This window comes from Danio aesculapii, chromosome 15 (genome assembly GCF_903798145.1).
Source record: "Danio aesculapii chromosome 15, fDanAes4.1, whole genome shotgun sequence".
Taxonomy (NCBI): Eukaryota; Metazoa; Chordata; class Actinopteri; order Cypriniformes; family Danionidae; genus Danio; species Danio aesculapii.
The window spans coordinates 29,109,644-29,123,265 of record NC_079449.1 but is presented as its reverse complement, the minus strand read 5'-3'; the positions used below and the strand labels follow the sequence as shown (position 1 = coordinate 29,123,265).

The following is a 13,622-nucleotide window of genomic DNA, read 5'->3' as shown; positions in this document are numbered from 1 at the left end:
ACTAGGTTTTGCAGTTTGTACTAATTGTTTTGAGAAATGATTAACTGTTGTTCAAATGTAAATAGTGTTGTGAGAAATGTGAAAGCGACTGAGAAAAACTGTAATAGATATCATCAATTTAAGTGTTTATGTATATCATATTCATATAAACCATTTGAATGTGGTCATGTCATTGGCCCATGAATACTTCCTGCTTGTTATCAAACTATTTTATAACTGTAACAAGAAGCAATTTAATAATAGCATAATGTTAAAACAGCTATCAGAACATTATTTATCAATATGTGACTCTTTTTGAATTCTCGGAAGCTCTAGAAATTAAAAATGTAAAGCAGGAAATACATTGGGACCATTGTTTTTGTTTACATCCCTCAAAATAGTCTATAAAATATGTAATTTAAAAATTATATTAATAAAATAATAATACAATTCATGAATGAGACTGTGCTGAATATTGTTTTCATCTAAAAACATTGGCTTTGACCGTTTTATGAAGTAATAATTCTTCAGATCCACAATATTGGGTATTTAGTATGTGGGTTAGTATTAGCACCTTTGACATTGAGGCGTAGCTCTCCGGTGAGGCCTGCAGCTCCAGGAATGATGACGTTACAGAGGTAACGACCCGAGTCTGACTCCTGCGTGTTGTTGATAAAGATGGACAAATTGGCGGAGGGCATGGACATGGCAAAACCCACCCGCTTACGAAAGTCAGGGCTACCAATGCCGATCTGCCCTGACGAGTAGGAAATGACCTACAAAAGCACAGATACAAACATTTGAAAACTCTTGTCTGAAGCAGTCAAGTGCATTTGTAAGTAGTAGTTCACTCACACACATTTCCTGTTATACTGATGTAAATAACGACTATTTTACACTCCACTACACTGCAATAAACACTTTGAGCTTTGTTGGATCAGTTTGTTTTCCATTAGTCGCTTTAGCCACTGGTCGACATTTATTTTCAATAATTCAGCATGAATAAGTCATGTTGTGAAATGGTGGTGACGCGCTCAGTCTTCTGGTCGTCTACAGTAGTTGTAGCCTGTCAGTGCGGTGTGAATCAACATAAAACACAGCAAAATAGGTTTTTAAGAAACTTCTTGAGGTAGATAGTCTTTTATGGACACAGTTATTTTATTAAAACCTATTTAATTAAAACTATGACTCAAAGTATTTGCCATCTGAAAAAAAAAATTTCACAATAAATGAAAAACTAAATTAAACTAACAACATTGATTAAAAAACTACTTGAAATAAAGTAATAGTAAGTTGAATTAGGTAATAATTAGCTGACAATCTTGTGGCTGTAAAAAACCTAGATGGAGCTTCTATACAGCAAAATGCACATGATTGTTTACAAAAATATATTTTCTATTTAAACATAAAACGTTTTTTATCTTTTCTTCATTTGCCAAAACATGTAAACTAGACATGTTTAACTACATATAATGATCGTTAATATAAAGAAGTCCGTCTTCTTTTTTTTTATTTTGACTTTTACCTGCTTAAGTTGCATTTGTGTGGTTTTGGATTGAGTGTCTTTTCAAACAATTACTTTATTTTAGTACTAAGAGGTTTGAACGAGATATTGTGAGCATGAGTGTGAGCGTGACATTTTTAATAAACTCTGCTAAACTAGAATAGCTAAAACTGAAACTAAATATATACAAACTAAATAGTAACTAAAACTAACAAAACCATGAATAAAATGAACTACGACTAAACTGAAATGTACTGTATATACCTAAAAATAGTATTGAAATAAAAACATTTTAGACAATGCAAAACTACACTGAAAAAACATATTCAAAGATGATTCCTTGGATTTACTCAATTTTTTTACGTTAAGTGGTTGTAAACAATTTATTTGGGCTGAATTAAAAAAAACAAATTAAGTTGAATATTATTAAATTTAATTTGTTTGTTTAAATTCAACACAAATAAATTGTTTGCAACAGTTTTGCATGCAACACTTTTTTCAGTAATAACCTTGATGCACACACACACATTGGGAAAAGGTGAAAAGGGCATGGGGAAAATGCACGGCAGGCATTGAAATTAGCAGAGTTCACAACTTCAGCTTTCTGTCTTCATATATTATGTATTTTGATTGTCAAAAGTTTTGTAAATGGAGTCAGTGTGTAAATGTGAATGACACAACATATATTTTAATGTGCAAAACTGTCAGACAAAAACAATTCAGACTCAGTGTGCAACGATCTTAAATCTCAAAAATAGTCATGGTGTAAGATACTGAACAAAGAACAGTAAGATGATACAACAGAATAACCAGAAACATACAGATATACAGTGACATACTGTACATTGAGTATTACTTCCACAGTTACTAGGGGAAGGTTAGATTCTTTATATTTTTTAAAAAAAGGGTTTGTTTCTGCTCATATACACTGTATTTATTTGATCAAAATACAGTAAAAACAGTAACATCGTGAAATAATTGTAAAATTATTATTGTATGTGAATATATTTCAAAATATCTCAAATATTTCTGTATTCAATGCTGAATTTTCAGCATCATTATCGCAGTCTTCAGCGATCTTTCAGAAACCATTCTAATGTTCTGATTTGATGCTCAAAAAAACTATTTCCTATTAGTAGCAATGTTGAAAGTTGAGCTTTATTACACAGTTGTGCTGTAAATTTTTTTTTTTTGTGGAAATCTTTTTTTACACATTCTTTGATATTAAGAATAGCATTAGTTTACCAGTTTGCTGTTGCTTTATATGTATATATTTATAACATTATATTATTATATTATATTTATAACATTGGAAAATCTTTACTGTCACAGAATAACAAAATAGTAGTTTGCTTAAAAACAGGCTTTACAGTATGGAAGGTTCTTTTAGTTAATTAAAACCAAAACTATTAAACTAAAAAAATATTTGTTACTTAAAACAAACAAAAGTAAAATACATTAAAACAAATGATTATACTGTGTAACTAAAAACCTAAGGAAAAATAAATGAAAAACAGTAAATATAGGAACACCCCCCTCCCAGCTAATTACAATATTTAAACGATAAAATAAAGATAAAGAAACTTTATTTTCATTGTAATAATAATACAATGAAATTTGTTTGACAGCTCTCAGAGAACAGCAGCAATTAAAAAAATGCAAGAATACAAAAATAATTAACAAAAAGCAAAACAAAAAGTTAAGTGCACTAAACGCTAATAAACATAATAGATTAACCCAGTCCTGGTTTAAAGTGTTTAGTGCTTTAACAGCAGCATGAGGAAGAGGCAGCAGCTGACTTTTTTAGGGTCAGTTTCAGTTTCTCAGTAGCTATGTATGTGTATGTGTGCGTCTGTGTGTGTTACAGGGGAAATACAGGCTACAGCTCAGGGAAAGAAGCTGTTCCTCAGCCTATTGTTATTAAAACTTAACAAAAAACACACAACATACAAAAAGAAAACCTCAATCAAATGTTTAATAAACGCTACAAAAATTAATAACGATATAAAAACAAGCACTGTGGTACACTCTCAGAAATAAAGGTACACAAGTCATTGGGGTGGTACCTTTTCAAAAGGTAAATTTGTACTTAAAGGGTCCATATTGGTACCTCAAAAGTATATATTAGTACCTAAAAATTTTAGGAGGAACACTTTTGTACTTTTTAAATACTAATATGTACCCTTAAGGTATTAATATGGACCTAAACATGCTAAACATGGACTAAACATGCATCAGTGGCCTTTATACAACTCTCTGCTGTTTTATACCGTTATCATTTGCTTATGTCAAACCGGTCAAAATTAACTAAACTTGTGAATGCTGAATAGTCATTTCATATGAAACTAATAGTCCTCACTTCATTACTTGAGTCATTACATACAAAAATGTTGAACTAGTTGTCAAAATCTGTCAAGCTAATTTTATAAAACTTTTTCAATCTTTTTTCCTGAAAACGTCTTCTAAATTGAACAATTTGATGAATGATTTACAGACCTACAGCATGTATGTTGTCGGTTCAGTTCCAATATGTACTGCAGTATTGTTTACAGTTGTGCACAGCTCTACCCAAAGGAAGTTTATGTTTGCTGTAAATAAGGGTGTGTTTATTCTTTTGCACAATGCTGTGAATAAACTAGAATTGCAAAGAGCATATGCAGTAAAAACGTGAAACATATTGAGTGTCTTGTACTCAGATACCTCACTAAATGCAGTGATGTCTAACTTTACTGTAGTTTTCAAATGGCTGTGCAAATAGTATCTAGTGCTGTCTTGAGTTTTTTCAGGAAGTGTCAACAAAATCTGACTTTTTTGCATTGGAAAAATGTACAGAGTAAACTGTCATAATGAAAACATGACAAAGTCATTTGACTATCTTGTTCATAAAAAATGGTGTCAGGACTTTTCATCATGATGACACTGACACTTTCATTGACATCAATACTTGCTTTTGAGGAATGAGCTATCCATTTTGAGCAAGTGGCACGCTTTTGCAGGTTATCAACTAGGTTTTGCAGTTTGTACTAATTGTTTTGAGAAATGCATTAACTGTTGTGCAAATGTAAATAGTGTTGTGAAAAATGCACAAAAGCGACTGAGAAAAACTGTAACAGATATCATCAATTTAGGTGTTTATCTCAAGGGTACATATTAGAAGGTACAGATTTGTACTTTTTGAAAAGATACCACCCCAGTGACAGCTCGCGTACCTTTATTTCTGAGAGTGTAGGATATAAACCAAAAAAATTAATAAAAAGACAAATTTAATCCAAAAATGTGCAAAATAAAAAAGTTATATTAAAAAACATAGTACAGATAAACTAATAGCCTGTACACGTTATATTAATATTTGTCCCAGAACATTAAAACGAAAGGCTTCTGGCCGATGATAATGATGGAGGTAAACTGTCATGCTAAAGATAATCCTCAGATGCAAGTGCAGATGGTCAAGTTCGAATTTTAGGCTGATTTCCCGTTTATGAACGATAAGCTTGTGGGCAAAGAGAAACAAGTGAAACTGCAGATTATGATAAGCATCGCAAACATCATTTGAACACATGCGTTCATTACATGTGCTTTCTGGCTGCCAAATACAGTATAACCATACACATTATCACACCTTGAGGATGTATTAGCTGACATTTATATCTCAAGCTAAAACCTTTAGCGCTAACAGCTCGAGTTAATCTACTTCTCCATCCATCAAGCTCATCACGTGTATTTTCATAAGCGGTGTTTGACCTTTCAAGTGTTCGCTATACTCCACATTACACTGAAGCCCATCTGCTGAGGATGAGAGAGGAGCTGCTCTGACATGTCAGGTTCATGCAATTTATTAGTCTACTGATGGCGGACAACAGATTGTTCTCTCATGTAATCCTTTTTTTCCCCCCGCACAGTGACAGGAAAAAGCAGACAGGAAATTAGTAGCTGACAAATGAAATTTATTTAGGCTTACGTAGCATATAAAATTGGATTATTTTAAAATGCAGGCATCATATATGGGTTGTGTGGGTTAATATGCTGTAGATATAACATACAGCTACAGCAGGGAACATATGTATTGAACATGTCATCATTTTTCTAAGAAAACATATTACTAAAGGTGCCGTTGGCTTGAAATTTTTCTCTGATGTTGGTAACAACCAAAGAAATCCATATAAACAAAGAAAACAAATCTAATTAGTTTACAAATTATGTTATGTGTAATAAAATGAAATGATGCAGGGAAAAAGTATTGAACACATGAAGAAAGGGAGGTGTAGAAAGGCAGTGAAAGCCCAGACAGCAGCTGAAATCTCTCAGTAGTTATTCATCAACCCTCTGCCCTTCGTCATTGTAAATTAATATCACCTGCTTCATGCCAACATCTACATTATCAGGATGATGAAGATGAAACCATAGTGGACATTCCAGCAAGACAATGATCCAAAACACAGCCAATGAAACTCTTTTTACACTCTGTGGAAGTCTGTGAGAAAAAAAAATCACACCTAAGCAATGTATGTGATTTCATTCTCCATATGAGAGATGTCTTTAAGTTGCCATCATCTACCGTTACTGGATTATTCAGGTATGAAATCGAGATATAACAGTATTTTAGGGTGCAATAGCCTTTTTTTTCAAAATATAAATATAATTTTTCACTTTTTTTCCCAGAAAATGACATGTTGTAAGAATAACGAATATTTTCTTTGTTGTAACTACAAAGATATTAGTAAGATATTTTACATAAGATATTTTATTCTATAGATATGTTTTTCCTAATTCTTTTGAAGTTCAAACATTAGCATTGTGTTGTCGCGAAAAACAAGTAAACACATCTGAAAAAAAAATCTCTAAATGACTGCAGTTTCTAGCTATTGTACAAATATATACAGTTAAAGTCAGAATTATAAGCCGGCCTTTGATTTTTTTTCTTCTTTTTTTTTATATTTGCCTAATGATGTTTAAAAGACCAAGGAAATGAGTGTGTATGGATGTTTCCCAGTGATGCGTTGCAGCTGGAAGGGCATCCTCTGCGTAAAACATGTGCTGGATAAGTTGGTGGCTCCTTCTGCTGTGGCGACCCCAGAATAATAAAGGGACTAAGCCAAAATGAATGAATGAGAGCAAGAAAATTTTCATAGTATGTCTGATAATATTTTTTCTTCTAGGGAAAGTCTTATTTTTTTTTATTTTAGCTAGAATAAAAGCAGTTTTACATCTTTTAAAAGACATTTTAAGGTCAAAATTTGTAGCCCCTTTAAGCTACTTTTATTTTCGATATTCTGAAGAAAAACCATGGATATACAATGATTTGCCTAATTACCCTAACTTGCCTAGTTAACCTAATTAACCTAAATAAGACTTAAATGTCACTTTAAGGTGAATACTAGTATCTTGATAAAAATCTAGTCAAATATTATTTACTGTCATCATGGCAAAGATAAAAGAATTCAGTTAATAGAAATAAGTTATTAAATCTACTATGTTTAGAAATGTGTTGAAAAAAAATCTTATCTCTGTTAAACAGAAAACAGGGAACAAATAAACAGGGGAGATAATAATTCTCAATTCAACTGCATATATTTACATGAGATCTACACTACTGTTAAAAAAATTATGGTTATTTTCATAAATTGTGCCTAGTTGAATTTAGTATCATTTACATTAGATCAGACACATACTATAGATGAAATACTGTGGTAAATCACGTTTTCTTTTCTCTAGATTGATCATGGATGTGTGAATTATACTGTCCCAATAAACAACAACTTAAGCTTTAAGTTTGAGGGGTCATGAATTGTGAAAACTAAATTAAAAAGTCATTGTACTGTGCAGAAAACAATCGTTTTGGTCTATAAACAGCTTATATTAAAGCCAATCTGCCAAAACGACAGGTTGCAGAATGAGCTACTTTGTTATATAATAGTGTGTCTAAACTCCGCCTCCACAGATGAAGATCAATGCCAGCTTTTACAGCGCTGCTTGTTTAGCTCCGCCCACTGGTAAATAACGAGAGAAGCAAACGATGCAGAAACCAAACATTAAAGAAGCTCTGAAGACAACAAGATGTGAGCAGTGTCCATTTCTGGAAAAATGTTATTGCATTCTGAACCCAACATGAAGAAAATGTGAATGAACTGAAAGAACTTGGTCTTTTTATTAATTCATTTTACCAGTTTGATTTGCAAATAAGGCAGAATTTGATTTGTATTTGCAGAAAGATTGAAACAATGTAAAAATGCTGCTGTGCTACTAGATCAAACTCAGTGTTGGGTGTAATTAAATAGAAAATAACTACTAGTTATGTTAGAAAAAAAGGAGTATATACTGTATTTTAATTATTTTTGCCTTTTTTTTCTTTTCATTAAACAATTGTATTTGTATTGCTCAAGGTGATATATATTAACCAAACCTTTTCTATGAGTGTGATACGCCTTGCATACTAATGAAGCATTTTTGCAGAAGTAGATGAGCTGATGGGAATGCAAAGTCCTGAATGTCTAAAATTAACTTGAGCTCTGCAGCTAACTTGAGCTCCTGTGAGCAGAGATTGATTGAAACTGAACGCAGAATATTTGCTGTTGAGAAGTCTTATGCTTTTAATGTTGGGCTGAGAATTCGTAGAAGAAGAGGAAGTATGTTTGGGTGCGGCCGCCAGAAGACTTGAGAATGATTGACAAGTGACAAATTCCACTAAACTCCACCTGTTAATACCAGCCGTGTATAAATTCTTGAGTCAGGAAATGTAGAGTTGTTGCGCACCTCCTAAATAAAATCCTTGCATTGCGTTGAGGATACCAGAATTCTGTTCATCAAACTCTTCATCTGTATCCAATAAATGATAATATTTTTTGACCTTTTTGATTTAGATTTTTTAATGAACATGCATGGAATTGATTATATATATTCCTTATAAACAGTTGCTGTAATTAAAATTACCTTTCCACTGAAAAAAGTAAAGGGATTACTTAATTTAATTAGAGTTACTTATAATTTACTTGCTTAAATACAGTGCACAAATTCACCAGTTCTATATAAATCAATTCAGAGAAGCATATTAATTGTATTTTTACAACTATATTATTACAACTGTACATGTTAATTATATTTTTACAATTTATAATGTATGTATAGAATTATATTTTGCTGAATAATGTTACTTTTCAGCTAAATATTATAAATTTATCAAAACAGTTGCATATGGCTTAAAAATGAATTGAGTTGAATTGAAATAGTTCATAACAGTTAAGGTTTAAATTCAGAGAATCACAGTAATTGCTTTTTATATATTTTGCATTATAATTATATTTTTTTATCTGAAGAATGATAGATTTATCTGACAGTTGTACTGTTTATGCTTAAGAAACAAAGAAGTTTTAGAAAATTAAATTATGAATGAAATATGGTATCATTTCTTTGGAACATTTTGAGATTTGATACATATACTCTTAGAAAAATGGTACACGGTGGTACAAATAATGTTCCTTAAGGAACAGTTTTGTATCTTTGTAGAAGTTGCACCTTATAGACCAATTACCATGTTTGTAAACATTCAGGATGCGCGCGCAGGGAGGTGGCAGAAAGAAACCGGGAGTGCTAGCATTTACAGCGAGGGAATGACATCCGATGCAGTACAGAGTTTGATGTTGTCTTAGAAATAAGATATATTGATAACACATTATATAAATATTATTTACATAATGCTGTCAGCATATTATAACAGCTCGTCACCCAGTGATAAGCACAGTCATTCGGCAAAATTAACATTAAAGTGAGCGGTGTTTATTTGACAGGTCCATTTGCGATAGCACGCTCCCAATGAATATTGGATAAGACAAAATGACCAAGCATCCAGCATCAAATATAAAATCCATTGTGATCAAGTGATTTTACAAGAGAGAAGTTAAAGACCTACAAGTCTTTGCATGCCAACAATGTTGTTCTGAGTGGTCGTGTGCAAGAAATAATGCTCCAGGATGACCAGATTCAACACTATGTAGAGCTAAAAACCGAGGTTCTGCTTAGCCAAAGACAAGGAAAGAAGACAGAGTTAACGTTATACAGCGCCTTGGTAATTAATCATCAAGAACTGCACCTGTACGGCAGGGTATGTGAACTTACACATAAAGGTAAAGTTGGTTTTATGTTCGCACATTTGGACTTTCTCCTTAATAATATAATTATATAAAAGTATTATTTGCAAACTCTAAATAGCAAAATCATATTAGCAGCCAATGACTATCAAAGTACAACATTGTTTACAGTCAAATAAACAGTGTTAATGTTGTTTTCAAGTCACACTTGCAGGTTATTTCAGACTGAATATTCAAAGTGCCATGGTAAACAACATAGGGAGTGAGTTGTCACTGAATGAATGTGTGAATATAAAACCAACTTTACACTTTCATGTTTCATTCTGAGCATTCAGTGTCCGCAGTTTAATTAACCATATGTAACTGTTTTTGCTGAAATCATTTCTGCAATCAAAACCGAGTAATGTGTATGATTCAGCATAGAGTGAGCTTACCTTATATAACATGAGAACTGCGTTTCTAATTAGGTCGTCACTTCATTCAGCTCCCTTTTAGCCAAAGACGTCTGCAGTTAGCCTTAAAGCAGTGTGGTGTACGGTAAAAGTTAAGTTTTCTATTTTTGGACTTTTGGATTTGACATCCTACCGCACATCTTTACAATTGCAGCCTGTGTTTTTTTTGCAACCAGGGACCCGTGTGACGTCATGTGTGACGTAGGTTGGTAATTGGTCTATACGGTACAGAAAAGACCTCTTATGATACTGTTCTTAACCTTTTTTTTGGTAAAATTTAAATTAAGGTACAAAATTGTTCTCATAAAAAAAGTACATACTCCTTCTTTATTACAATATATATGAAAATAAGTGTTCCCCTTCGGATGGGGAACTCCAATGCTATGTGGAAACTTCCACTATGGGGATTTCGTCAGAATCCAATCATCTGAAAGAGTATAAAAACGGGCCAATGAAATGCCAATGAGTTGGCAGCGTCAGCGTGCACAGCTGGCGTCAATGACAATCAGTCATGCTATAAAGACGCAGCCAGTGCCATGCTCGACATCCTTTCGCTTTCAGAGCCTTTCACGAAGCTTCTGAGAGAGTCTTTGAGGGTATCTCCAACCTGTGTCTACAGAGAGAGATCGAGAAGCAGCTTCTCCCGGTCCAGAGCGCGTATACGCAGTGGCAGATGGTCGAGCTGGGTATTTCTCCCTTGCCTGGCGTCCTTTGGGTCCGGTCCTCCAAGAGCGGTTTGTATATAGGAAAAAAGCTTTCCTAAAAGAGCAACACGGTCGTGCAGCGCGTCTTTTTCAAGACGTCACTCCGACCATGCGTTTCTGGATGCGGTGGTTTCCTATCCCCGGATGATGGGCACGAGCACAGCGTTTCATGTCTGGGGGTCCAGCATGTTAATGCGGTGCTCGCGGGCAGTGCATGCCATCACTGATGTCATGTCTGTTGCGCAGTTAAGATCGCGGCTCGCTCTTGCAAAAGAGCCACCCACCCCAGTTGTCCCCCGCACTGCGGTTGGCACTCGGGCAGATCTGAGGGTTTCAGTGAGAGTAAATCCGCCGCCCCCGGGCCGTGGACCTCTCGCTCCTCCACGCGCTCCATCCAAGCTTCAGGTGAAGAGAAGCGCTCCGTCCTTGGATGGTCGCTCTCTCACCTGATGACACCGGGGGTCAGATGTCCATCGCTGCATCGGAGGATGGGCTGTCATTGTCTGATGAGGATGCGAGCCCGCTCGCTCCCTCCCTCCGGGGAGGAGAGCGCGGCGTTAGCATCTAAAAAGCAGACGTGATGGCCGTGCTTTCTCGGGCTGCTTCGGCCGTGGGTCTGGTGATGGTTTATCCCCCAGCCCCGCGGCCGGACCGACTAGATGGGTGTATGTGGAGGATATAAGGAGGCAAGACCTTCAAAGCCTCCCGTCCCCTTCTTCCCGGAAGTGCACAGTAAGCTCACGCTGTCCTGAGGGCACTTTTTTCTGCCCGATCTGCGTGCGCTTCCATCCTCACCATCCTTGGAGGTTGGGCTGTCAAGGTCTGACGAGGATTCGAACCCGCTCGCTCCCTCCAGGACTTTGAGCGCGGCGTCGAATCCAGAAGCAGACTTTGCGGCTGTGCTTCCCCAGGCTGCTTCGGCCGTGGCTCTGGAGATGGTTTATCCCCCAGCTCCGCGGCCGGACCGATTAGAGGGGTGTGATGTGGAGGATGAAGGCGAGACCTTCTAAGCCTCCCCATCCCCTTCTTCCTGGATGGGCACAGTAGGCTCACGCAGTGTGCTGCGTGCGCCTTCCCCCTCACCATGCACGCTATGGCCACCTACCAGCGCTACCAAGCGCAGGCGCTGGCCCGGCTGCGCGAGGATGGTTCTGACCCAGGACTGAGCATGCGCTCCGCACCGCAACCGACTATGCTCTTACAAAAAAAAAAAAAAAAAAGTCGGCTGTGTGTGCCCTGGGAAGGACGATGATCACATCCGTGATCCAGGAATGCCACCTCAGGCTAAACCTGGTGATGTGCGTGACATTGACAAAGTTCGCTTTCTTAACTCACCCATATCCCAGGCTGGCCTGTTCGGCGACACTGGCGGTGAATTCGCCCAGGAATTCACGCCGGTGATAGAGCAGTCGGAGGCGATGGGCGAGGTCTCTATCGGCGGGATTGTATGACCGCTCCCCCCCCGCCGAGCCATCCACATCCACTGCTTTTTCGCCGAGGACGCCCGCCCGCAGCTTTGCTTCGCCGCCCCCGCCTGCGCCTCCGGCCACGCGGCTGCGCCGAGCATCGCGCCGGCAACCAGCGTCCCCCGCGCAGGGCGCCGCTAAGTTCGGTAAAACGGACCGCGAAGCGTCCCTGAGGCGGGCCATCTGGGGAGGAGGGAATTTGCTCTTTCCCCGCTGGAGGGCGGGGCACGGTATTTAAAGGCGTAAAAAAAAAAAAAAAAAAAAAAACGCCATCAAAATCCTCAGTGAAAGAGCACTTTTCCCCTCCTCCGGATGTGACAGCCCGAACACTGCCAGTCTGGGACGCTATGCCTTCCAGCTCGCAGGATCGGTGCATTTCGCCAATGGCTCATGGAGCACGAGAGAACGGTCTCCTTTCTCTCCACTCCCAGCCCCTCTCCTGGAGTTTGAGTGCGAGACGAGAACATCTCCTCTCCTGCTCTCCTGTGGGACCCCAGCGCTCCCCGGATGAGCCCACTCACTCCACGCTGCCCCGCCGCTGGCACGTCAGCGATCGTGCGGGTGGGACCATTTGCGGGGGCTCTGCCTGCCTGGTTAGCGCGGGCCAGCCCATCGCAATGGCTCATCCATACGACCAGACTCGGCTATGCGATTCAGTTCGCTAAACGGCCTCCCAGGTTCACGGGCGACCAGGGTCAGTCCTGCGTCCGCCCCTGTCTTGCGAGAGGAGATTGCTGTCCTCCTGGCGAAGGATGCAATCGAGCCGGCCCTCCAGCCGAGATGGAGCGCGGGTTTTACAGCCCGCACTTTATCGTGCCCCAAAAAAAAAAAAAAAAAAAAAAGCGGTGGGCTATGGCTAATCCTATATCTGCACATTTTGAACCGCTGCCTTCACAGGCTGCGCTTCGGAATGCTTACGCAGATGCGCATCACGCGATGCGTTCGTCCTCAGGATTGGTTTGCAGCAATAGATCTGAAGGACGCGTATTTTCATATCTCCACACTTCCACGCCACCGGCAGTTTCTGCGGTTTGCGTTTGAAGGTCGAGCGTGGCAATACACGGTCCTCCCCTTCGGGCTCTCTCTGTCTCCGCGAGTTTTCACCAAGCTCGCGGGGGGTGCCCTCGCGCCCCTTCGGCTCGCCGGCATCCGCACGCTCAATTATTTCGATGACTGGCTGATTTTTAGCCCACTCTCGGGAGCAATTGATTATGCACAGAGACAAGGTGCTCCGGCACCTCCGCCCGTTGGGGTTTCAGGTCAACCGAGAAAAGAGCAAGCTCGCCCCCGTGCAGAGCATCTCCTTTCTCGGGTTGGAGCTGGACTCGATCACTATGGAGGCGCGCCTCTCACGAGAGCGCGCCGAGGTAATGCTGAACTGTCTGAGAGAGTTCGACAGGAAAAAAAGTGGTCCCCCTGAAATTATTTCAGAGGCT

General features: G+C 38.5%; 1 protein-coding gene across 1 annotated transcript in view; it reads right to left on the bottom strand.

Annotated features, from left to right (window-relative positions):
* The window catches only part of esamb (endothelial cell adhesion molecule b), a 46,075-nt gene that overhangs the window by 16,885 nt on the left and 15,568 nt on the right, over nucleotides 1-13,622 (bottom strand). Inside the window, exon 5 of the mRNA XM_056474174.1 lies at nucleotides 554-755. Coding sequence (XP_056330149.1) covers nucleotides 554-755 — 202 coding nt within the window. The remainder of the gene's footprint in view (nucleotides 1-553; nucleotides 756-13,622) is intronic.